At 41.5% G+C, this 25,422-nt stretch overlaps 1 protein-coding gene across 1 annotated transcript in view; it reads left to right on the forward strand.

The window, feature by feature from the left end:
- The window catches only part of LOC146305548 (pyruvate carboxylase, mitochondrial-like), a 399,577-nt gene that overhangs the window by 293,901 nt on the left and 80,254 nt on the right, over nucleotides 1-25,422 (forward strand). Inside the window, exons 13-16 of the mRNA XM_084711698.1 lie at nucleotides 1,260-1,404; nucleotides 2,559-2,648; nucleotides 10,539-10,760; nucleotides 19,641-19,797. Of these exons, the coding sequence (XP_084567824.1) occupies nucleotides 1,260-1,404; nucleotides 2,559-2,648; nucleotides 10,539-10,760; nucleotides 19,641-19,797 (614 nt within the window). The remainder of the gene's footprint in view (nucleotides 1-1,259; nucleotides 1,405-2,558; nucleotides 2,649-10,538; nucleotides 10,761-19,640; nucleotides 19,798-25,422) is intronic.

Below are 25,422 nucleotides of genomic sequence, written 5' to 3' on the forward strand. Positions count from 1 at the left end.
ATTGTGATGCTGTAAATCAGCAGAGGGACTCTCTGTAACTACTGATGTATAACAACTCATACACAGACAGTAACTCGGCCACTCATGAATTTTTGTCTGACCTAAGGAGAGGAATAATAAGAAAGTGCTGATGGATCCCAGAAATCGATGGGTACTAACAAACAAGAACAACTTGTGGGTACAAACAAAGATAAGCCTCATTGTGTACCCTCACTCCCATGTGTGTGAGAGATCTATTTATGGACCGTCTGTATAGATACTGAGCCGGATGTTACATTTCTGGGCAAAGATGGAACTGCTTTACAGCTAATTCCCAGGAGGTTGTTGGTTGTGTGAGTCTCTAAATGAAAGAGATGCTTGGATGACGGGTCATGAGTGGCAGGGGTTGTCTTCTTTGCAAACGCCACTTAACGCTCTGACATTTCAGGTCATATGCAAAGACACTCTCAGCAAACTTCGAGAAATAATCTTTTCACACAGTTTACATTCCTTCACTCTCTACACTCCCTTGGGGACATTAAACGGCGATAAACACATCTAAAGCCTCTTCAAGAATATATTAACATATCCTCCTTTCACTCAATCCCTCCAACTAACGGTCCCTCGCTCCCCATTTCTGCTTTTCTTCCTACTAATCTCCCCCCCTCCTCCTTTCTACTGTCGATCTCCCTCCTCGTTTTCACTTTCTCCGCCTCCTCCAGCAAGCCGTCTACCCGCATTGTTAAGATGAGGCTTACAAGAGTGGAAGGAAAAAAAAAGAGAAATCAGCAACAAATCAAGTAATGAAATTAACTCCAACAATTACATCTTTCCTCTCTCTTCCCTCTCATTCTCTTTGTTAATTTAGAGAGCCTAATTGGCGTGCTAATACTTTTGAGGCAAACAAACAACAACAAAATAGAAATTGAATGTAATTACTTTCAACAGTTGACTTTCTCCCTCTGCCCTGCGTGCGTGTTTGTGTTTGTCTCTTGAAGCTGAGATGGTGCAGTGTTTGGTGTTCTCTGTTATTTGAACGCGGTTTTTGTGATGCCACAAGCTTTGTGTACATTTTCACGAGCTCTTAGGCGAGACGTTCGCTTCAGAAGGACTGCTTTCTTTTATTTCAAGTGATTAATCTGCAGAACAGGACTTGAGCTGAGTGATTGTTTCTCTATATGATGTGCGTGGTTTAATTTACCGCAGTTTGTTCAAGAGGTGTTTGTAAAATTCATTGAAGGCAACAAACTAAAAGCCTCCTTTTCTCTCTCCATCTGCAGACCAACATCCCGTTTCTCCAAAACGTTCTGTCCAACCACCAGTTCCTCCACTCCACCGTGGACACCCAGTTCATTGACGAGAACCAGGAGCTCTTCAACCTCAAGCCCACTCAGAACCGAGCCCAGAAACTGCTGCACTACCTGGGTCAGTTCAACGTTAACAGCTATCATCTCATGGTTGTTTCTGTGCATGTGCTTTGTAAACATCCTGGAAAAACTGGAAAGTCATGGCAAACACATGGAAAATGAGCAAAAATGTTAGTTGTGCTGGAAAAAATTATTTCAATGTTCTTCTGTTTTTCCTTTATTTGAGAATGAACTAGGCGACTGGGCCCCCAAAATGGATGAAATTGTCATTATGTTCAGCATCACATTAAGGTTCAATGACAAGAGTATTTTAAACAGGCTTCTCTCGGTTATGTCGTGGAAACACTGAATAGATTGACGTTGATCTTTCTCCAACTTGTCTTGCTCACCAGCTTGTTTCACCTGCAAACGTTTAAGGGTTGTGATGCAGCTCTGATTCGCAGCAAATTCATTCATTCATTCAGTACTTTTTTACTTAGCTCGCATTGTCTCTTAAAACGCAATGCTGCATTGCAGACGTAAAGCAGGAGCTGACATGTTTAACGTTTATAGCGGTAGCTGTCAAAGGGTTTGATTGGCCTTTTTAACAACTCTACCTAGTAAAGGGGCTAAAGCAGTGATACTCAACTTGTGGCCTGTGGGCAAAATCTGTCCCCCGATAGTAAAAGATAAGGCTGATGTTTGTGTGCAGTAGGATCAGACAGTGAGCTCTGCAGGGTGAGACAACTATTAGCTGAAGAAGAGCGAAACTTACACAGAAACGAGGACAATTCTGATCCCAGAAATGTGTATTTCATAAAAAAAAGCTTAAATGTGCTCTTTATTCTGTCCCTGGTTGGAGCAGTTTATGTTTGTGTTTATAAATCATTCAGACATTTTAGTGTTTACATGATGGAAGAACTTCCAGCTTTATTTAGTGAAGTTTAAACTCTAATAAATATTACCCAAGTATTTACAGCTAAAATACAGTAGCAGTTAAATACATGCAATAAAATGATCAAATCGAGGATTGGTGTTGAAGATGTGTTGGCACATGTGCTGAAGACCTCTAACTCACAAACGTAGAACACAAACATGTGACCATAATCCGTACAAGCCTCAGAGCTGCTATTTATTAATCCTCATTGTTTTTTTTCCTTCTTTATTGTCTTTATAGTACATCAGATATGTTATATGCATCTGAATTTTATCTATCTTTCCTCTCATGTGCAGGACATGTGATGGTAAATGGACCAACCACGCCCATCCCAGTCAAGGCTAAGCCTTCCTCCACCGACCCCGTCATCCCACCTGTCACCATGGGTAAGTCGATCGAATGCAGCTCAGCCAATCACAGTGCGTAGATCGACCTTTATCAGACATGACTGGGATATCTCAATCATGCCTCCTAACTCCTAAGTCACCTTTTTAATTAAACAATCAGAATATTAGATTTTAAACGCCACCAAAACATGCACTTTGTTTAACTGAGGGCGACTGATAATTACTGTATTAAACCCATATAAAGAAGTGCTGTGTCACTAGAGAATGTCATGGACTGTTACCATAATACCGTCACAATGCATCATCCTTATTGCATTTATTACATTTTGGACTAATTTAGCAAGGCACTGCCACCGCACGGGTGAGGGGTTTCATTTCCCCTGGGGCACCCATGCTAAAAATGTAAACACTTGTGGATCCGTAGGGCACTTTGGATAAAAGCACCCGGCGAATGACAAATGGGCTGCCGAACAGTCTGATAGCTGTAGGCGGAAAGGCCTTCCTAAATGGCTCAGTTTAGCACTCGGGAGGAAAAGGGGTTTTGGCCCAGAGTGCTCTGCTGAGCTTTGAGCACAGCGGCGAGGGGGGTGCAGTTCATTGTTTGTGAAGGCAGAAGTTCCCTGCCTCTCACCCTGCTCTGCACCAGTGCCCCCGGAGTCTTAAAGGAAAGGCCAACGGCCAAGCTGGGCTCTCTGATGAGCTTGTTGAGCCACTTAGAGTCTCTGGAGTCGAGCTCTGCGGGATTTTTTCCCCCCTCTATGGTGTCTTAGCGAATTTTGGAAGGTAACACTACAGGCCCAAATGCACTAAAAGCAATAACTGAGGTGCCTCATTTGACAAATGTCCAATAATGCTCCTATGGACACATAGCACTGTTCATAGGTATCTATTTATTAAAATTATGAATACTTTATTTCTTTTAAAATATATTGTCCTCTGGCGGTAAATAGAAAAACTTTTTTTGAGGTCAGTAATGACTCAATATTAATATAATAATATTAAGTTTTTGTATTAGGCAGCAAGGATAACTTGGTTATTAAGGTGAGAACATTGTACACAACAGCAAGGAGATGAAAAGGGAGAGATGGCCCCTATATGTCCTAGTTTCTAATAATGTAGTGCGCTCACAGACATGAATTACAGACATGAATTTCATAGAGGAGATGACCATATATATAATGCAGACCTGTCAGTCACTCTTGACAGAGACTCCAGTCTGCAGGGTAGCAGATACTTCACTAACAAACCACAGAACTGATAAAAAAAAAAAAGTTGTTATATCATATCGACACTTCTGTCCATATTTGCATGCCCCCCCCCCCCTTTCTCCCCCTCCCTCTCTCTTTGCTGTGAGTCTGCATCACACGTTTTTTTTTTTAAACCTGTTTTAAGGTGCTGTTGCAGCCGTCAGCACCCACCTCTCACGCCAGTGCTTTTTTTTCCAAACAGGTTATGCCACAGCAGATGTGCAGCTTTGGTGCACATCTAGTCATTTAAAACAATAGGTGTGCTTCAAAACAGGCAACATGTGTACATGGAACATCAGTTCCATATGCATTTTACTCCTATTAATAATTAGATGTGCTCATTTTTAAATTTATTAAACATGTCTTTAAAAAAAAGCATAAAAATAACTAGAAAAATTGGCTCATTTTGCAGGATGTCACAGCCTGTCTTTGACTCTATGGCCATTTTGCACTGATGCACTTTCTGTCCTTTCCCGCTGCGCTCTCGGGTTTATTTTTGTAAGGAAGGGCAAACTGGCATGAATTTATGCAGCTGCTCCTTTTGACAGCGACAAAATAGTCAGCTGTATCAATCTGACATGTTTATCAGCACCCCGTACTGCCTCGGCACATACCCCGGCGTGCCCGATAAACATGAATTTATAACAAAATAATGTGAATAATATGAATCATAATCAGGCATAACTAATCAGATCTGACATCTAAAAAAACCATGCACAGTGGAACAGAACAGAGTGGAATAATCTGCAGTGTTTGTGTACGTCTGCGTGTGAGTGAGTGTTCCTCCGTGCTTACCCACCACTTCTCTACTTATGCAAATCTTGTGTTGAAAGCTATCATTGTCTGCCCCCCTTATTGCAGGAAAGCAAACACACGCGCACGTACGCTCCTGCAAAAACTAGCGCACACGCACTGTACTGAGCAGCAGGTACACTATAGGCACTGTTTGTGCACACGCCCTCCCACCACTTACCTACTGTAAGCAGCCGATGAGGTAGCTGTATGCAGCACAGGCACGCACAGAGGCATACCTAAAGCCTAGTAATGAGATTTGTAATGTGCTTATATCCTTTCTTTCATTCGACGGAGGGATTGAGAGAAGAGAGGGATTAGGCCTGTATTATCACACTCTGTGGAGGGAGGGACAGGGGCACGGAAGGAGAAAGGGGTTATGAAAGCACGAGAGAGAGGTTTTGGGCAGTGTATAATCCCTATATGTAGAGAAAACGGTCAGGTGGACGGAGTGGCCGGCGGGATAAGGACAGATAAATTGATTGAGATAGAGAGTGGGAGGGAGTCTTACTGTGTGGCACCCACAGTAAAGAGAAGAGCAAAGATCAGGACGGCGTTGTCATATCTCAAAACATCCCATCTACAGATAAGGAGAAAGAATTACAAGGAAATCTGTTCTTCAAGAGTTCCCGCCGCACTGAGGAGGGAAGAGAGGAAAAAGTACTCCTTAAAGACGGGCTGAGAAAGTCTTGACAGAGCCTGTTAAGTCCTCAAAGGCCATTATTTTCTAATTAGGATTTGTAGTCTAAAACGTTCCCTCTGAAGGCTGATTGCTGCTGGTTCATCGATGGTGAGGAAGTACACCTTGTTCCAATTATTGTCTGGATTTATTTAATGGAGGACATCTAGAGGTTAATCACCAGATGCCTCTGAGCTAGCTTTAGGAAGAATGACTAATAAAAATGACAGACTACCTTCCTCCGCCCAGTTGTGCGCTGTATTTCCATCCTTAGGATTAAAGCAGAAGAGTAGGTTGTAGTACAATATGCTGGATCTGTTCTCAAATGGACTTAATGTCTTCATAAATTTTCCGTTTCTATTCTTTCTTTCCCCGCCCGTTTCTAGTTTTTGATGTTTTCATTATCCATCTTCAAACAGAAACGGCTGCTAGCTGGGCCTCTTTTTTTATTTATTTTTATTTAATTTTGTTTAGGTCCAAAATTCATTTTCAGGTAGCTTTTAAAAGAAGCCATAAAGAGTCTTAAAACTGCCTTTCTGAAACATGAAGATACTTTGGATTTTCCTTGGATGTGTGTACCAAAGTACCTTTTTTTTCTTCTTCGTTCCAGAAAAACATTCTTTGAGTTATTTGTTTTACTCCTCAAACAATTTCTGTTAGCAGAACTGACAGTCAGAGGTGCTGCAGTCAACAGTGTTTTAGCAGTTATGGTAAATAGCAAGCAATAAATAAATGCTTCTTATTTGAAGGGGTGTGCATAAGACTGACATGACAGTCACAACCATTACATAGCACCCATCATGAACATGAAGGAGTCTTTATGAATGTTTATAATGTCATTTTAATGCAAAGTTGATATTGTTTAAGATGTCTTTGTTATGACAACTTGACATTATCAAACATAAAGAAACTTTAACTAGTTCACAAGTTTAATTAGTTTAACTGTTATATGTGGTTGGTTTTAACACTGACATCATGAGACCTTTATAACGTGTAATTTTGGACATGTCTTTGTTATGACAGCATGATTAGGGATACACAATACATATCAGGGCCAGTAAATTATTGTCCGATAACAGGAAATTTAAATTATTTACTATTCAGATAATGAAATTATAGCAGATAAATACTGGCTATAAAAACATTCGACAGTGTAATAATACTTAATGACATGCTCATAACACATAATGTATCACAGTAGTTGAGATCAAGGAAAATATTAATGACACATCAAAACCAGCTACATATGACAGTATAATATCATCTTCAAACAAATCTAAATACCTTTGTTTTTCATGAAAGAGACATTGACAGGTTATGTTGTCTTGGTTAATGTCAAGTTGTCATAACAAAGACATTGTTGGCTTGCTTACTGCCAAGTTGTCATAACAAAGACATCTCAAACAATGTCAACTTTGCATTAAAAATGACATAATTAATGAACCATACTTAATGACAACAGACAAACGTGTCCATGTTCATGACAGGTGTCATAACATGGTTATTATGGTGTCATGTCAGTCTTATGCGCATCCTTTCAAGCAAAGTATAACATAGAACAGGACATGGGACCCGTAGGAGACAACAGGCTGTACATTTGTTTTACAAGCCATACTAACAAATCTAGCTGCTTTTAACAGGCACAGGTTTAATTGATTGACTCTTCTACTACACCTGACTTTAATAAAGCACTAATTAGCAGTCCCACCAGGATCGACCAATTAAAAGGGTCCTAAACACAAAGATACAAGACATTCAACAGGCTTCTCGGGAGGCAGATGTCTTCTCTGCACAACGACAAGGCAAGCTGTTATTATAGTTTGTCTACCCAACACAAATTGTAAATAAAGAAAATACCTTTGAGCACCATCGCCCGCTCTATCAAGTCATATTAGCTGCAGTTGTGTAGCTGGAGGTGGAAGAGTGCAGAGAGGAGGCCGGGCAGGTGAAGGGATACCAAGGGAAGAGGCATTAAAATGGCACCAGCTTGAGAAGAAAGACGAGCGAAGTGAGTGCAAAAGAAGCTCAGGAGTGGGAGTGAGGTGTTTCTAATGCAAAGGAAAGCGTGCGTGTTCGTGTGTAAGTGGGTCAATTGTCAAGCACAGCAACCGCTTGGGACTTGTATCTCTTGACTACTTATTGTGTCTGCTCTGAACGATACGGCACGCACACAAATCCACTCAAACGCTGGCTACCTTCCTCCAGGAAACTGTCACATGTATAGGCCATTGTTTAGTCCCTGTAGTCCCAGCACAGATGCCCTCATTTCCTCTGCATTGTGCTGAGGCATATGTGTCAAAGAAGGCACAAGTTGTTAAAAAAAAAAAACAAAGAAAGTGAGTTTGTAAGCAGGAGAGTGAGAAATGGAAGGAGAGTATAAATCACCTTCCTGTGTGTGTGGCGCGTTCCCCAGTCGGCCGTATTATACAAAGATCTTGATAAGTTCAAAGTGTCTGTATCTATTTGCTACGGCGGCGTGATTTCACAGAGCTCATCTAGCCCTGTGTGCTCGTTTCGTGTTTGCATGTGTGGACAAACGTATCTACATCAGTGTGTGTGTGTGTGTATGGAGTTCATTTTGCTCATGCTGGCCTCAGAGACAATTATAGCAGAGATCATTTGTTTTTCGGGGAGGAGGTACAACAATAAAAGGTTAAGAGCGAAAGAGGAAGTGAGATGAAGAGGGAAGAGAAAGAGGGACAGAGGGTTGGAGGACAACTAGGCAGGCAGATAGTAGCTCATTAACTAGTCTAATTGATTGATGATTGTACACACTGCAGCAGAAAATAGATTCCAATTCCACTTCCAATATTTTCATGCCTCTGGTTGTGCTTGTTTAATTGCCAGGCATGGAGAGGAAAGAGAGGATGGTAGGTTGGTTATAGCAGCACCCACAGAGCGAGGTCTCTGCCATGTTCAGCTTGTTTGTTTTGAGGACCATTTAGCTCTAAATGCCAGTATCTGTCCTGGGAATTCAACAGCGATTGTTCTTATCCCCCCCCTGTTGTGAGGGCTTTTAATGGTGACGGTATGTTTTGATAGCATATATGACATAACAGTCTTGTAAGCTAACCAGAAAACACTCATCTAATGCCAGCTTGTCCAACAGACTTCATCCAGGGAGTGGATCCAGGAGGGTTTCTGTAACACTTTTAAATGGATGTTGCTGTGTGTGGTTTACCTGTTCCTAGTTGATCTGTCAGTTTGTGTTACTCGTCTTATTTTTAGCTACACTAGCAGCATGACTCCATGGACTTTGGTCCAGGCTGGAGTTTCTAACAGCGATTATAAATATAACAACTACTGGAAGGATAATAGGATGACTGACTTTGGTTATCACAACATTTCATCTAGCGCCACCAGCAGGGATCTCTGCATCAGCTGGATGGATTGGCACTAAACTCCCCAAACTCCCTAAACTGAGGACATTGTGTTCTAACTACTAAGTATGTTTCTGCTAAGGTGTGCCCTTGAAAATATGTTAGCTGTCATGGTTTTTTGACACATTGGTCGAGCCTCCAGTTTGTCATGACTGACTCAAAAACTTTTAGGTAGGCAACACAAGGAATTGTGACGCTTGCAAGCTAGTTTAGGCAGTCAACTCGAGCTGCGCCTCAATCACACGTGACATGCCTCACTCTGTAGCACAAACCAAACGCACCCTTCCAATCTGGCGCTCTATTTAAACTGCTGAAACCTCCCATCTCTCCCTTTGCCTATCGATGCTATTGCTGCCCGACGTCAGGGCTGTTCATTCATTTACCACCCCCGCATCCACTTGCAGGCTCTGACATGTCGGCCAAAATATGTGTTCATCACTCTTCCATATCTGTATGTAAACATAATCTGCGAGGAGTGATGAGATCGGAGCCTAGACGCCAAACTCTATGTTCAGCTGCTGCAATAAACGGCAATTGTGTGACAGTGATATTGATGCGTGTTCCTGACAGATGGATAGTAATATCTTTAATTTTTCATCTTGCCCCATCATCATGCCAAGATTTTATTGTGCATTGTGAGAAAATACCTGTAAAACCGATCACATTCCCGTTAGCCTCAGGTGTATTTCATCGTTAGTGTTAATTAGCAACTGTTAGCATGCTAACATGCCAAGCTAAGATGATGAACAGCCTCGCAGGGTCACTGGCATGGATGGAGACTCTTCTTGTAGTCTTGTTTTGAACTCCTCAGGCTTCTAGATATGCAGACATGGTTGTTGGAGAGCTTTAAGCACAACATTTATGTGCGGATATATGAAACATATAAATATGTCAAAGAGAACATAGATTAGAAATGCTAGAAATATATCATTTTAATGTAATCCATCTGGAGCTGCCTCCACACTTTTGAAAATAGAATATAAACACATTCCATACTCACCATGACAGCTCTCTGATTGCTGGTGTCGTGAAGATTTTGAGGCCTAAAAAACAGGGTCACGGGCCAGATAAGGCTGAGACGTGTGAAAGGTGCAATAGCAGCCGTCCTGACACCGGTTTGCCCTCAGGTGTTAACCACACAGCACCAAGCTCAGTCACTTGGATTTCTCGTTTCACTCAACAGCAGCTATTTACTTTATATAGAGAACCATGGCCACTTGATTCACTGTCGGCAGCAGAAATCCATTTTCACAAATCGGTGGGCGGTGTGCTTAATAAGCCGGCTGCTGAGCTTATTCCTGCATCCTTTTATAGTTGATCTACTTGAGCTGAGGGCAATCGGACCAGCAATGAGAGGAGACGGCGTCCACCTCATTAGTAGAAGTTATGACAAGCACTGAACTTGCTAACAGCACAACTTGAAAAGAAACACGACGTAAATAACATCAGTTTACCTGCTCGCCCAGCGTCTTGTTAAATTGGTGTAAATCATTTATCTCACCAGACACTTAAGCAGTGTCCAAATTCAATAACGCCGTTTAAGCTTGGATAAATGAAGGGCGACTTAAATATCTTATACACTTACTGAATAAAAATATGGAACTGCCTTGTTGCCACATTGCTGTGATTACAGAGCTCACTTTTATGAGAGCTGAATTAACCTTTTTTCTTCTTTTTTGAATTAATATTTTTGTGGAGGTGTGGACTAATCATCATTCAATATTTGAACAATCTGGTTGCATTTGGTGGAACTTAGTTTACTCTAGCATCAAGTATTGATTCTGATTTATCCTACAAACTTGTTTTTCTTCGTCTTTCCCTCTCTTATTAGCTGACCCTCCGGTAGGTTTCCGTGACGTGTTGCTTCGTGACGGCCCCGAGGGATTTGCCAAGGCTGTGCGCGCCCACCAAGGCCTGCTGCTGATGGACACCACCTTCAGGGATGCCCACCAGTCGCTCCTGGCAACCAGGGTTCGGACCCACGACCTGAAGAAGATCTCGCCGTTTGTCAGCCACAACTTCAACAACCTTTTCAGCCTGGAGAACTGGGGAGGTGAGTTTCTGTGTGATGAATCAACGCTTGTCTTGACTAAGGGGACTTCAGTCTTTATGCAGATTACACATATGAGTTATAACTTGTAAATTAATCCACTTTAATCAGCCCACTCTCACTCCCAATACATCAAATGTGGCAGTTTAGTCGGTGCCCTTATACTTCAGAGTATAATGCTATAGGTACACCTGTAGCATCATTTCTGCATCCCTCTAGTGTTACGCTTTAACGTGCCATCAAAATCATGTGACATTATATAAAGATCAAGAAAGTCTGCATTTTTTAGGCGGTGGGGTGGATTGATGTTGATGACTAGCTGGTAGTGAGAAGGTGTCATCTTTTACAGGTACGGTTTTCCCTACTTTCCAGTCTTCATGCTAGGCTAAGCTAACTGCTGCTAGCTTTATTTTTTAGCCTACAAGTGTAAGGGAGTGATGTTGATCTTGCTTATACACAACAGAGTACAGAAAAACCACAATTTGCCACTCAGAAGATTCATAATAACTGAGGAAATACCTACAAATTTTGATCTCATACAAGCAGCCATGTAAAAATGGCGTGAATTTCCTTCTCCTGATGTCTATCATGTTAATTAAACTCTTTGTGTATGTGCTCCACTGTTTTAATTTGACTGAACAGCCGTGCCTGTACTTTTCCTTTCTTTTCCAGCAGATCTATCCCATGTTTCGTTGATGACAGCGATTGTACCGCTTTGTTTTTCCCGTTTGAGCCGTGAAAATCATGCGCCATTGAAAACATATCTGGTGCCTCCATCTCCTCTCCCGCAAGCCGGTCTTGAGCAAGTTCCCTCAATAGACAATGATTGTACCTTTCGCCTGCTCTTGAGTGAATAGAGAAAATCACATGTTATTGAAACTTCTTGGGGCATGAACAGTCAAATAGTGTCCCTGTATAATATGCAATTACTCTGAAATTGGCCAGCGAATGAAAACGCGTGCCTCATGTTTGAGCAGTTGGCGACAAGGCCAATTATCAACACTTCTTGATAATGGTTGTATGTGAAGTGCGATTGTTATGAACTGGTTCCAGTGAGTAAATTCACTTTTCCCCGTTTGAACACTCTTGAACACTTAGGACACGCGCGTTTGCAGAAGAGATATGCCCAGTGAACCTCTCGAGGTTGAAACATTTAATTTAATGCTCAATTATAGTAAACGACTCCGAGTGATTTTGCTTATATTGCGCCGAGTGCTTTGAGCGGATCACAAGAACAAACATAAGAACTTAACAACAAAAGCCTGAAGAAAAAAAATAAATAAGGGTTTCTGTTTCAGTGAGTGTGCTCATCGTTAGATGGCTGAACAAAGTGAGGAAAAAAATAAAAACGCGGGAGTGAAACCTCTTCAGTGCCATAAACCCTTTCCGAGATTAAATTCCTCGTGGTAGCCGATCATGGTGCACCAGTTAGGAGAAGGCAATATATTTCATTACTGTGGGAGAGCACTTTGTGCAGATCTCACATTAAGCAACTGTCTACTCGTCTCATGTTTGAACAGATAAAAAGGTTATAGCTAAAGTAAATCATTGAGGAGATATTTTCGATAGAAAGGGCTTATACGCTTCCTGGCTTCCGTCCCTCGACTCATCGTGATGCTATTATGAGACTGACCAGAAAAAGATGGCATGAATTCAGCTTAGCCTTGTTTGAGCAGTTACATTAAAAGTAAATCTTTGAAGAGGGACTGTGAAAACTGTCGGTGAACTCAATCCGTCACTCGGGAGGAATTGTTGAATAGGTGCCACGGAAGCCCCTTGTCCCTGCATGTCTCATTATACTGAACCAGTTATGAAAGGGAGAAGCGCTTTGATTAAGGGACATAAATGCCTTTTTATGTTTCATTATCTCGTATCTGAAGACTTCAAAAGTACTTCCACCTTTTCTCAGCCCACACTATATTGAAATGTTGTTTACCAATCATTTATAATTATGCATAGCCCAACCTCACTGATAGTTTTACTTGTGAGCCTCCTACCACTCTGCTGCAGCGTCTCACTGGGTTCATACACAGTCCAGTGGGGCAATCATTTAGGCTTTCAAAACTGTGATAAATCCCCTTTTAGGGGACGGAGAGCTCCCAGCATGGTCAGATTTAGCGCCGTGTAAACTGATAAAAGAGCACAAAGTGAGCTTCCGATCATTTTTTTCTGTTTTCATCTGTGTGAGAAACAGGAAAACTCTGCAAAACAGTCAATAAAACCTGATATAAAGCAAGCTTTGAGACCTTTTTATGGCTTAAGATGTTAATTGACTCTGCGCTTCCTGTTTTCTAAAGTCAGACTTCTCATGGCTTTTGAAAGCCTAAAAGCCAGAGAGAAGCAGCAGCAGTGAGGTAAGATTTTCAAACCTGAAACTTGGTTGTATTATGCTCCAATAGGATCGATTATGAACATACATTTAATAATGTTTTAGCTAAAACAGTAAACATGTCCTTTTTTTGAAGTGGGGTTGTATGAGGCACTGATTCATAGTGTTAAGCCCCTCCCACTGTTAGGGAGGCTGTCCTGGCCAACCTCGGCAGGCAACTGACCCTTCGCTAAGATCCGCCCTCCTTAGTTACTGTTGCTAAGCATTCCAAACTTTCTATTCTTGCGCTGCATTTATGCCGCACTCGCTCACTTTGGTGAAAACAATCATGGATCATTGTGGAGACACACAGTAGACAAGTAGCACCTGCGTTCATCAAAGTTACAGGACTGTTTTTGCCAAAGGAATCTGGTAGCTTTGGAGGAAGCGATATTTGGCTTTCATAACAGCGGTGTCCTGTTGGAAAAGGCTGTCTGACAGCAAGATAAAGCATTGAAAATATTCTAAATTTAGTTTTAGGTCTTTTTTTTTTTTTTGGCCACCATCCACTGTAGGCAATACACTATGAGTGCCTGATACAACCCCACTTCAAAAAACCTGAGCTAATACTTTGAAATATTTATAGTAAGATCAAATGCTATCATCACTCTCTTTTGAAGACTGTTTTTCGGTACAAAATATAATTTATTCTTAACTAAGCCGACAATGTGCTAAACACTCTTAATTTAGGCATTTGCTGCAGCAAAAGCCCTGAGTAAACACTGTAGAATAATCTGGTCTCTGAACTGAATCCAGTTATGATGAAATGGCGAGAAGAAAAGTGAATACATCTCACTTTGTGTCTTCCTTCTAAATTCTCTCATAAAGCGCTAATGTTTGAATTGCAGTGGGAGTCGAGTTTTGAAAGCTTCCGTCAATGATAGCTTTTGAAGTTTAAACAGTGTTCTGTCTTCATAAAAGAAAGCCGGAGACGGTGAATATAAGCCTGTCTCTCTCCCATTTATACAGCCGCAGCAAGGATACGTCACTGAAATCAAATGCAAAACCTGAGTCGTAGAAGTTTAAACACCTCCTGACATAATGATTCTGTAATGGGCTGATGTTATGAGCTGAGGAGCATCATATTGTCTTTCCTAGTTTGGAAAAGTTGTGCAGAGGGTTTGCATCACGGAAGAGAAATGTAATATGCTGGTGGATCCTCTTGAGGCGTCAGTAGTTCCCGCATGATACGATTATGAGTCAGAGAAAACACAATGCTGCTTTCTCATAATTATTTAAACACTTAAAGGCAGAATAAATTCTAGAGAGAGATATTCCCCCGAAAGCTTCCTGTGACTTTACTGTATTATAATATGCTTCCTATGCATATTAATATCTTGATGTTAATTTGACTCATTGAGAAGGAACAACAATGCATTTAGAAAACAGAGTGATGCATCTGCCAACAGGCCTTTTGACACACAGTAGCTTGACAGTACAAGGTCATTTAAATTGCCTGTTTTTTTTTTGCTGTTCTTACTCAGGAAAAAACGTATTATCACTTATTTTTATAGCAGTTTGACTCAGTTTCAAGCCCCGCATGGGGATGCATTTGCCAACGTTTTGTAGCTGAGCATGACCCTTGAACTTTCTAGAGTGGGAATAAAGTAAGATCCAATATTCTGCTGCTGTTCTTTATAGATTTTCATTTTGAAGTTGGGAAACCTTGTAAGAAAAAGCCAAACCATTGTACATCTTTACAGAATCGGCCAGACAAAGCGTTTTATTTTGCTTTTCCTTGACTTCATAATAAGCTCTTTGAGCAGATCTCACATTAAGCAACTGTCTGCTCGCCTCATGTTTGAACAGATAAAAAGGTTCCAGCTAAAGCGAATCACTGGGGAGATGTTTTCGATAAAGGGCTCGAACGTATCACGGGTCCCATCTCTGGGCACATACATTGTGATGTTATTATGAAACTGACCAGACAAAGATGACATGAATTCTGCTCAGCCATATTTGAACAGGTACATCAAAAGTAAATCTTTGAAGAGCGACTGTGAAAACTAGCAAAGGATGAAATTGTTGAATAAAATGCCAGAGAAGCCCCTCGTCCCCGTGTGCCTCATTATACTGAACCAGTTCTGAAAGGGGGAAGCGCTTTGATTAAGGGACATAAATGCCTTTTTGTATTGCATTATTTCAGATTTGAAGACTTCAAAAGTGCTTCCACCTTTTCTCAGCTCACACTATATTGAAATGCTGTATACCATCTTTTATAATCACACATAACCCAGCCTTAGTTGTAAGGATCCTACTAGTCTCTGGCTGGGTTTATACAGTTTATACACAGTCCAAAAACTGTGATAAATCTCCTTTTAAGACTTTTTTCTTTGCGAGTTGTAAGTTATACGCCTTTTTTTTTATCTCCCACTTTATTCTTTATGTAAAACAATTTATAACAGCTGTTTTGAAAGGTGCAATATAGATAAAGTTTGCCCGCTTGCTTAGAAAAAGAAAGCAGAGAGGGGCCAGGATATCCAATTTTTTAGTTTCTAGTATGGGTCAAGCTCCAAAAGCTTACGGTAATGCAACACAGAAGCAATGAACTGCTGTGGACCAAAAAGTCAGTAAGTATGCTATATTTAAAATATCTTCTAAGCTTTACTTTGCTGTCAGACAGACTTTTCTGACAGAGAAATGTTGCCTTTATATCCATCTATCACGATGCCACCAAACTCCTTTGAGAAAAACAGTTTTTTTTACCTCTGAACACAAGAGTTTCCATCAGAGGAGTATGCTGGCTTTGGAGAGAGTGATATTATTGCTTCAGTTCCCCATTGGAGAGGGCTGTCTGACGGCAAGGTAAAGCAGTGAAAATATTCTAAACAAAGCGTACACTTTAAGAGATATTTACTTTTAAGGGGACTGCTGTACATTTCTTAGCTTTCTAAAGCTGCAATTTCTCAAACCTGGGGGCAAAACAACCACAAACAACTGTAGGGAATACACTGACTGTGCATAAGTTTCTCATACAGCCTGAACAATCCCTTTCTCTTGACCATTTCCTTAGACCATTAATGCCTGCTGAATGCCCACATGTCTAACTTCATAGCAGCTTTTTTGCACAATTTTAGGTCTCAATCACAATCAGGCACAACATCAGGGGTCGGACTTCATGAGGCTCCTCGAGAGAGAGAGCCGCTCAAGACATTGATCTGATTTTACAGAATGAGTAGTGCTCCTCTTGACGAGTAAATATCACGTGTAAAATCATTTGATCATGTCTTTAATCAGGGAATATGTAATCTTTGTATAAACATCCTTCGTTCACTCAGCCTTCGATACCCAAAGTTCACAGATCCACCAGTTGGCAGCCATGCTCTCGCCTGGTATTGATTTAGGTTGTGAAACACAAATTAGACTACCATACTGCAGGGAAAAAGTTCAGCTCTAGCACACACAGTCCCACGGTGATGGCTTGTAACTATACCTTTAAACAGTTCCTCATAAATCACTAAACGACCACGGGAGGAATAACTACCTTTCTTTGATAGGAGGTCCCTATACAACGCACTTTTATTACAAAGTGATCAGAGATAGAGAATATTACACTCCGCTGTGTTCAAACCACTTAGAAGCAAAATAAATCACTAAAGGGATATGACCCACGTGAGTATTGAACGCCCGTTACCCTGACACATTGTCCCTCTGCAGGAATCTTTTTTTACACTGAGGGATCTTAGATAGGGAATATTGCTTTCACATGTTTCAGCTGCTTAGAGGCAGAATGAATCATTGAAGAGATTAAGCCTGTGAAAGCCCTTTGAGGATTAAGTCCCTTCCTGATATAGCGTTCCTCCCGACACCGCAGAAGATACAGTAATATGAATTGGGTCACATAATGTATCTATATGGTTCTTCGTATCTATTTCACAATTGGCAAATTTATCAGATGGCAAAGCAGCAGATTCTTTAATTACTGTACATGCCCATTCCGCTTTGTGCATCTTGTTCTGCCCCGCAGTCGTATAATCAGTGTTTCAGAGCACTTGTGCATGTTTTAAAGGAGTGTGAGCTGTTTATTGCCACAGGCGGCGGACACACAAGCGTGAAAGTCCGACTGGCACAAAGGCAGATCAGCCAATCCAGAGCAATAAAGTGGAATCACAGACGACATAAAAATTGATCTGGCAGGATAAACTGTCTGATGCACCAGGGCCGTAATTGCACACTTAAGCAAAAAATGCTGATAACTGCTGAGATGTGTGTGTGTGTGTGTGTTTATGTAGCTCAACGATTCAAATTATAGATATTAATCATTTTTATTCATCATGGGTTTTCCTTTATTGGTTCAAGAGCATGAGGCAGAAGTTTATTTCATAGAACTTTAATTTTCCACCAGGGGCTTTTGGATCAAGTAAAGAGTTTGCCAATATAAGACCCTACGAACTGTTTCATTACTGACTCCTCTGTAAGATTTGCTCTCACCTAACAGTACAGAACATATAACAGGCACATATATTATTCCCTTCTGTCTATCCGTCCATCCATCCGTCCATCCATTGACTCCTCAGGATCTCAAACTGCAGCCTGAGTGAGGAGAGTATCGAGTGTGAGGGAACCTCAGAACTGGACCTTTGCTTTTTGCAGATGATGTGGTTCTGTTGGCTTCATCAGACCTTGACATTCAGCACGCACTGGGGCAGTTTTCAGCTGAGTGTGAAGCGGTCGGGTCGGTGGTCAACCCACCCAAGTCTGAGGCCATGGTTCTCTGACGGAAAACGGTGCACGTCTCCCTTTTGGTCGGGGAGTAAGGGATCACGAGGTGCTCCCAGTGGTTTCTGGGTTTATCTGGGGTCCTAGTTGGACGTGCCAAGAAAACTTCCAAAGGAAGGCGTCCTAATCGGATCCCCAGCTGGCTCATTTCAAAGCAGCGGTTCCACTGGCTGGGCTGAGCCCAACCACCCTACGAGGAAAACTCATTTCAGCCAGTCTCATGTTTTCTCATGACTTTATTTGACGGTCAGAACTTAGATCGGCTGGTAAATAGAAAGCTTGGCCTTCCAGCTTAGCTCCCTTTCCACCAGTACGGTGCTCAAGCTGCACCAATCCACATGGTGATCTCACGCTCCATCTTCCTGTGACTCATCGACAAGACCCCCAAGATACTTGAACTCCTTCATTTGGAGGGAGAAATCCACCGCTTTCTGGCAGAGAACAATAGCCCCAGATTTGGATGTCCTGACTTGACTGTCATCCCGAGTACACGTCAAGATCAGGGTCTGAAGAAGTCAACAGAGCGACATCTGCAAAAAAAACACAAAACACAAAGGGTACGCAATTCTTAGGTTCCCTAACAGAATACTCTCCTCACCCAGACTGCACTATGAGATCCCGTCCATCAGTATCACAAACAGGACTGCAGACTATGGGCAGCCCTGGTGGAGTCCAACCCCCGCTTAAAACATGTTTGACTTAATGCTGTGAATATGGACACAGCTCTCACTTATTCTAGGAGACAAAATTAGATCTTTTTCTTTAAATATTCTATGAGGTGTTGGATCCAGGCTTGTTTCCATCTTTCCCTCTGATTTATTTCGGCTCATCTTCATGACAGATTGGAGGCTGCCTGTCTTTCCAAAAAGAAGCAGCCGCCACAGTGCTCGTGCCTAATGTTCTGATATATGAGCCCAGCTGTCAGTCTTCATTCCTGTTATCAAATTATTAGAGTAAATTCTGCAGTCCCTGATGAATTCCTCACTCAGCATCATGTTTTGATATCTCACGTGGTATGAAACATTAATACTAATACTGTTTAATATCAGATAGGATTGCTTGGAGTCATTTCCGCTCCAAATCAGTAGTACGAGAGACGCTGACATAGGCCAAAATCCAAATCTAAGAGGAATAAAAAAAAAATGGATAAAGACGAGGGTTTTTCCGGGGCATTCCTTCTCCTCCCAGAGTCGGGAACAAGCAGCTGTGCTTTGTATTCTCTCCATGTCCAAATGTACGAGTGCTCAGAAAATGAAATTTAATGATGGCAGTGTTGGATCAGCAGAAAACCACTGGAGGCTTCAATATTTCTGGCTGATATGATAAACGGGTATGAGATCCGCTAATCTACTCCCCCCAGAAAGGGAAATGAGAGATTGCTATCTTTCCCTTTTTTTTTTCGCCTCTTCCACCGAAACATTTCTTAGATTTTAAAGTGACTTTAGAATGAAATGATGGAAGTGTTAGAATGAACAATGAATGTGCAAGTATCATCAGATATTTTATTTGAAGATCCATTAGTGTGTATTATCCACAGTGTGTGTGCCATCTGCGCGTGTGTGTGTGTTTGTGAGTAATGGGATAAGTTTGAAATATTAGTTTTTGAGTCTAAAATTGAGATCAAAGTTGGGATGACAGATGAGATTTGAGATGACAGCTGAAATAAACTGCCACCCTCTTTTGTGTGTGTGTGTGTGTGTGTGTGTGTGTGTGTGTGTGTGTGTGTGTGTGTGTGTGTGTGTGTGTGTGTGTGTGTGTGTGTGTGTGTGTGTGTGTGTGTGTGTGTGCGTGTGTAGGTGCTACCTTTGATGTGGCCATGCGCTTTCTGTCTGAGTGTCCATGGAAGAGACTCCAGGAGCTGAGAGCTTTGATCCCAAACGTCCCTTTCCAGATGCTCCTGAGAGGGGCCAACGCCGTGGGCTACACCAACTACCCTGACAATGCTGTCTTTAAGTGAGTCTCTCAAACACACACACAATCACACACACTTTACCCTTCCATTTTCTTCTAATTGAATTCAATAATTAAAAAAAATCAAATGTTGAGGAGCTACCAGATGTGCCTGTAATATATTTGCAGATATATGCTACAGCCACCATGTTCACCTTCAACACTGATTTTGTTTCTAATGGTCAAATTGAGCAAAATGTTAATGAAGTCTGGCAGGAAGTCACTGAACTCCAGCTGACAGTTATAAACAGCTGATCAGCTTACAGTGTAGGACTTGCATCACTCATCATTGTCAAAGTATAATGTTGCTCTTGTCGTGTGGTGCAGTGTACCTGCAGGTAAACTGCCTGAGCTGCAGTGTAGGGAGGAGGGGGCAGAGAGAAGCAATTTGCTTCAACCATTTATCATATACGCTCACCAGACCCCCTTTTGCCTTCAGAACTGCATATTATACTGACACGATAGCATCGCGCAGTTGCTGCCGATTTGTCGGCTGCACATCCATGATGTGAATCTCCCGTTCCACCACATCCCAAAAGTGCTCTGCTGGATTGAGATCTAGTGACTGTGGAGGCCCCTGGAGTACAGTGAACTCATTGTCATGTTCAAGAAACCGGTTTGAGCTTTGTGACGTGGCGCGTTATCCTGCTGGAAGCAGTCAACAGAAGATGGGTACACTGTGGTCACAAAGGGATGGACATGGTCAGCAACAATACTGAGGCAGGCAGAGGTGTTTAAATGAAGCTCAGTTGGTACTAAGGGGCCCAAAGTGTGCAGAGAAAATGTCCCCACGCTTTCATGTTAATGCCAAATTCTGACCCTACCATCTGAATATCGCAGCATAAATCCAGACTCACCAGACCAGGCAAGGTTTTTCCATTCTTCTGTTGTCCAATTGTGGTGAGCCCGTGTGAATTGTAGCCTCAGTTTCCTGTTCTTAGCTGACAGAGCGGCACCCGGCGTGTTCTTCTGCTGCTGCAGCCCATCTGCTTCAAGGTTCGACGTGTTGTGTGTTCAGAGATGGTCTTCTGCACACCTTGGTTATTTGAGTTACTGTTACCTTTCTATCATCTCAAACTAGTCTGGCTGTTCTCTTCTAACTTCTGACATCAACAAGGCGTTTTCACCCAGAGAACTGCCCCTCACTGGATAGTTTCTCTTTTTCGGACCATTCTCTGTAAACCCTAGAGATGGTTGTGCATGAAAATCCCAGTAGATCACCTTTCTTCTCCATTCTGATGCTCAGTTTTAACTTCAGCAGGTCGTCTTGACCATGTCTACTTACCTAAATGAATTGAGTTGCTGCCATGTGATTGGTTGATTAGATATTTGCGTTAACATGCAGTTGAACAGCTGCTCCTAATAAAGTGGCCGATGAGTGTATATAACAGGGATTCAACTTATTTACTGTACCTGTCTGCAATACTCAGTTTGAAACACTTGGCTCTTACATAGTTCTTCTTTAGAATGAATATGCACACATCCTCTTGTATTTGCTCCAATAATGCTGTAAAACACACAAATCCGGGCTATAAATACAGGTCTGCAGAGACACTAGCTTAATCTGCAATGTATAATGTATGCATTGAATACTACAGGGTGTAAGTGTGGTGTTTGCTATGTAGAATATAGTCATCCAAGCAGAGGTGTCATAAAACTGGAGCAACTTTGTCATTTTCCCATTCATCTTTATTTACTGCGCTGAAAACATTTTTATTGAACTGTTGAAAAACCTCCATTTGAATAAGATTTTTATGAAGCTAGCTGCTGCTACTCCCAGCTTTACTGTCTATCACTGTCATATTAGTTAGAAAATGTCCCTTGACTGTCGTTTCCATGGCAACAACATGTGTGACCATAATAAATCTTTTCTTTTTTTTTTTTTTTTTATCTATGTTGTATGCAGACCGTAGTTTACATGATGGTAATTGAAATTGAAAATGATGGCCATCCATGAATAATTACATGAGCGGTTCTGCACAGCCATAGAGAAGTAATTACTCCCAACAAAACAGCCCATTAAAAAAAGCAGCACAACATAGAAAAAAAAGGTGTAGGCTGAAGCTACAGCTTACAACACCTGCTCCTCCTACAAGACACAACTTACTTGGCATCAAAAGTGAGCCAAATGTTATGTGTCTGTTCATTGAATTTGTGAAATTGAACAGTATACGGTGTCGTGTTTATGGTTTATCATTGCAGCTGCTGTTGGAAATGTCTATTGAATTGTTTTTTTTTTGTGGACACATATATCATGATTTGTTGCATGATCATAATGCCGCTGTTGTCTAATGTGTTGAAAGCCCATATGTGCACCACAAATAATCAATCTATATATTCACCCTTCAAAAATACAATAATTTCTTCCCCTTCTATTTCTTTTTAAATTAACATAATTACACACATCCCACTCGAGTGACATTGTGTTTTTCTCATTTTCCTCTGAATACTTTCAACATCATTACTCATAAAAGATCAGTTGCATATCAGTAACTCAACAACACACCTGAAACTGGCCACAGTCATCATTAATTTTCACCTGTCAGTGACTTGCAATGATTTTTTTGGTTCTTACCAGTCAGGGGTTTTTTTGGGTGGGGGTGAAGGCTTTTAATGCCTTTAATTTATTGGACAGTTGAAGATATGACAGGCGGGGTTGTGACCATTACGTAACGCTACTTGGGGGGCCTTGGCACAGAAAAATCTGGGAGCCTCTGCATTAATCAACAACCCAAACCTGACCCACAAACCGCCACATTATGCATCATAGTAGCACGCTGCCATGACTGAGCGCAGCGGCGCTCTCCAAGGTGCTGATCCTGCTGCTGGGAGCAGCTACAACTTGTCACAGTGCTCTTTTTTCTCCTCCACCCACAGCGATGGAAAGAGGCTTAAATAAACAGATGTTCCACATGGTGTTCTTTACTCTTAAAATATCAGCAAAACAAGTAGCCCTTCATTAAAGACACGGACTCACATGACATTAACTCTCTCTCTCATTGCATCCTCCACACCTTATTAATGAGTTTTACAAACATACGTGTCAGTCTGTACCAGGGCCTCAAACTGCTGACACCGGGGCCCATTTCATGTTGTTAAAAATATAATATGACACCCACAAAATTATTTATCTGTTGTTGTTTAATACACATTTAAGTTAACCTTCAACTAAAATAAAACAAAATTCTATTAATCAACAGTATGCACAAATTTATGATGTTCTATGTCCAGGAAAGAAGAGCGTTTTAGTTTATTTTCAACATGATTAATAAACAGTCAGTCATAACTCTGCCTGTGAATATTTTACCTACATTCTGAACATTGGTCTCTATTTATTTGTAGCTCGACGCCTTCAGACACAGCTGCTTTCTCTCTAAATATATCTAAATGGATATACTGTCCTGTAGCTACCCACAAACCACACAACTGACACGCACATTTAGTCAGGTCAATTTGGTTGATGTTTTCCTGTTGCCTCCTACAGTTCCATGCTCAGTGAGTTACACACATTTCTCACACACACACACACACACACACACACACACACACACACACACACACACACACACACACACACACACACACCAACACCACTGACACAGATGTACTCAGTAATGCATTTAGGGCCATAAATACTCCTGTGCCTACACACATGCATACACATGCCTCGAACACTTTTCCAAATGGATTCACAAGCGGCCTCGATGATGTGAGATGACTCACGTATACACACACGCACGCACACACACCTGCATGCAGATCCAAACACACACACACACCCACATGCGCCGTGTAGTTCCTCTCACCTCAAATAAATTAGTGGTGGCTTTATGACTAATGCAGCTGTCCCCTCCTCCCTCTTTCCCATTGAATCACACACACAGACCTCCCCTCGCCTCACTGTTTTTTTTTGCTCCCTCTCTTCTCCCCTCCCTGCTATCATATAGTCATTATTTATCCCCACTCTTATGACTCCCCTTTTTATGCCTCCATTCATCTCTCTACGCTCCTTCCCTTCTTTTTACCTCCCTCCTCCTATCCCCGTCCACTCCTCTCCTCTCCTCTCCTCTCTTCTCCACCCCTCTCGCTCTCGGCGTCCCATAGGGGGAGCGCCACTGAAAATCTGCACACAATTGTGATTAATGGCTTTGATCTGTTTGCTCGGCTCTCCCTCCCTCCTAACTTCACTTCGCCGCTCCATCTCAACCTCAGTGCTTTTCAGCACGGCAGCCTGCAGCCAAGTGGCCTGAACGTCTTCATTAACTTAATCAAATCGGAGTGTAATTTCATTCCATTTACTTGATTTAAAGTGTATGTCAAAGGGTCATAGCAGAGTACACTACGCAGAACAGGGATCAACAATTTTAAAATATCTCAAACGATTGCTATCTGGGTCTTCTTTTCACTTTATGAGGAGGTTTTTGACAGAAAAACAGGTCGCACTTTATTTTAAATTCCACTTTTAAGACATAGCAAACCAAAAACTAGAAATATGTTCTTTTTTATACTTCATTAGACCTTTATTAGGCTTTATTAGAGGGTAATTAGGGACACATTACCACAGAACTGTGCTGTAAACTGAAATGAAATCACATATCTTCTTCTTCTTCTTCTTTCTCCAGATGAAAATTTCAGATAATAAAGACAATATAATTTCTAGTTTTTGTCTCATCTGATAGAAAGTATGGCCTGTTACTTCCTATTAGTGCACCGTAAAGTAAAGTGCGTCCGAAAAACTTCACACAAGCGATGATTACATCAGCTCTGAGTCAGATATGTGGGACAGTACAGCGTTTTTGATTTGGTGCCAAACAACATCCACTACACGGCACTTGTATGCATTGTAGTGCTAAATAAACACTGGACATGCAGACGCTGGACTGGTAATCCTCTCATGGCACAACATTAAGTGTGTCTGTTTATTTGCCAAAACAAAAGCTCTCAGTGTGAGTAAATATTGCATTCACAGTAACACGGCTACAGTAAGCACTCACCCCAGTTATGAAAAACCTGATTAAGATACCGGGGCCAAGGCAATAATAGGAGGGATTTACCACCGGCAGCTTGGATAATGAGGCGGGTATACATTTCTCTCAGTTATTGTGGGCTCCTGCAGGCTGTGTAAGCTCACTTTTCATGGAAATAGTGAGGATATTGTATTTGCGCAGGTACAGCGATATTTATGAGTGGTGATATGGAGGTGGATATAAACAGCTTATCCCAACCCGGATATGCGCTGTTATCTGGGCTACACTGTGCATGAAGACAAACTCATTATATGTGTGAGAGTGAATGTGTGATCACACTGCAGGGTACAGTAAGTCTTGACAGTCTCCCTCACCTTTTTCTGTGCCCAGATTTTTTTTTTAAATGTATGCGCACAACTGTATGTGTTGAGTTTCTTTCTTTTTTTATATTGTGAAGAATTATTTGCACAGATAACAAAACAAAACATATCAGCCTCTTCTCCATATATACAAACATAGCATTAAAACGTGGGAAAAATGGAGGATGTTGTGTTAATTGTATATAAAATCAGAATGCAATGATTTGCAATTTTTTTTGACTCACAAGGCAAGATAGAAAACCAGCATTTGACCCCTCAGACAGCGCTGTATTAAAATGAAC

This window comes from Lutjanus erythropterus, chromosome 23 (genome assembly GCF_056507025.1).
Source record: "Lutjanus erythropterus isolate fLutEry1 chromosome 23, fLutEry1.hap2, whole genome shotgun sequence".
Taxonomy (NCBI): domain Eukaryota; kingdom Metazoa; phylum Chordata; class Actinopteri; order Lutjaniformes; family Lutjanidae; genus Lutjanus; species Lutjanus erythropterus.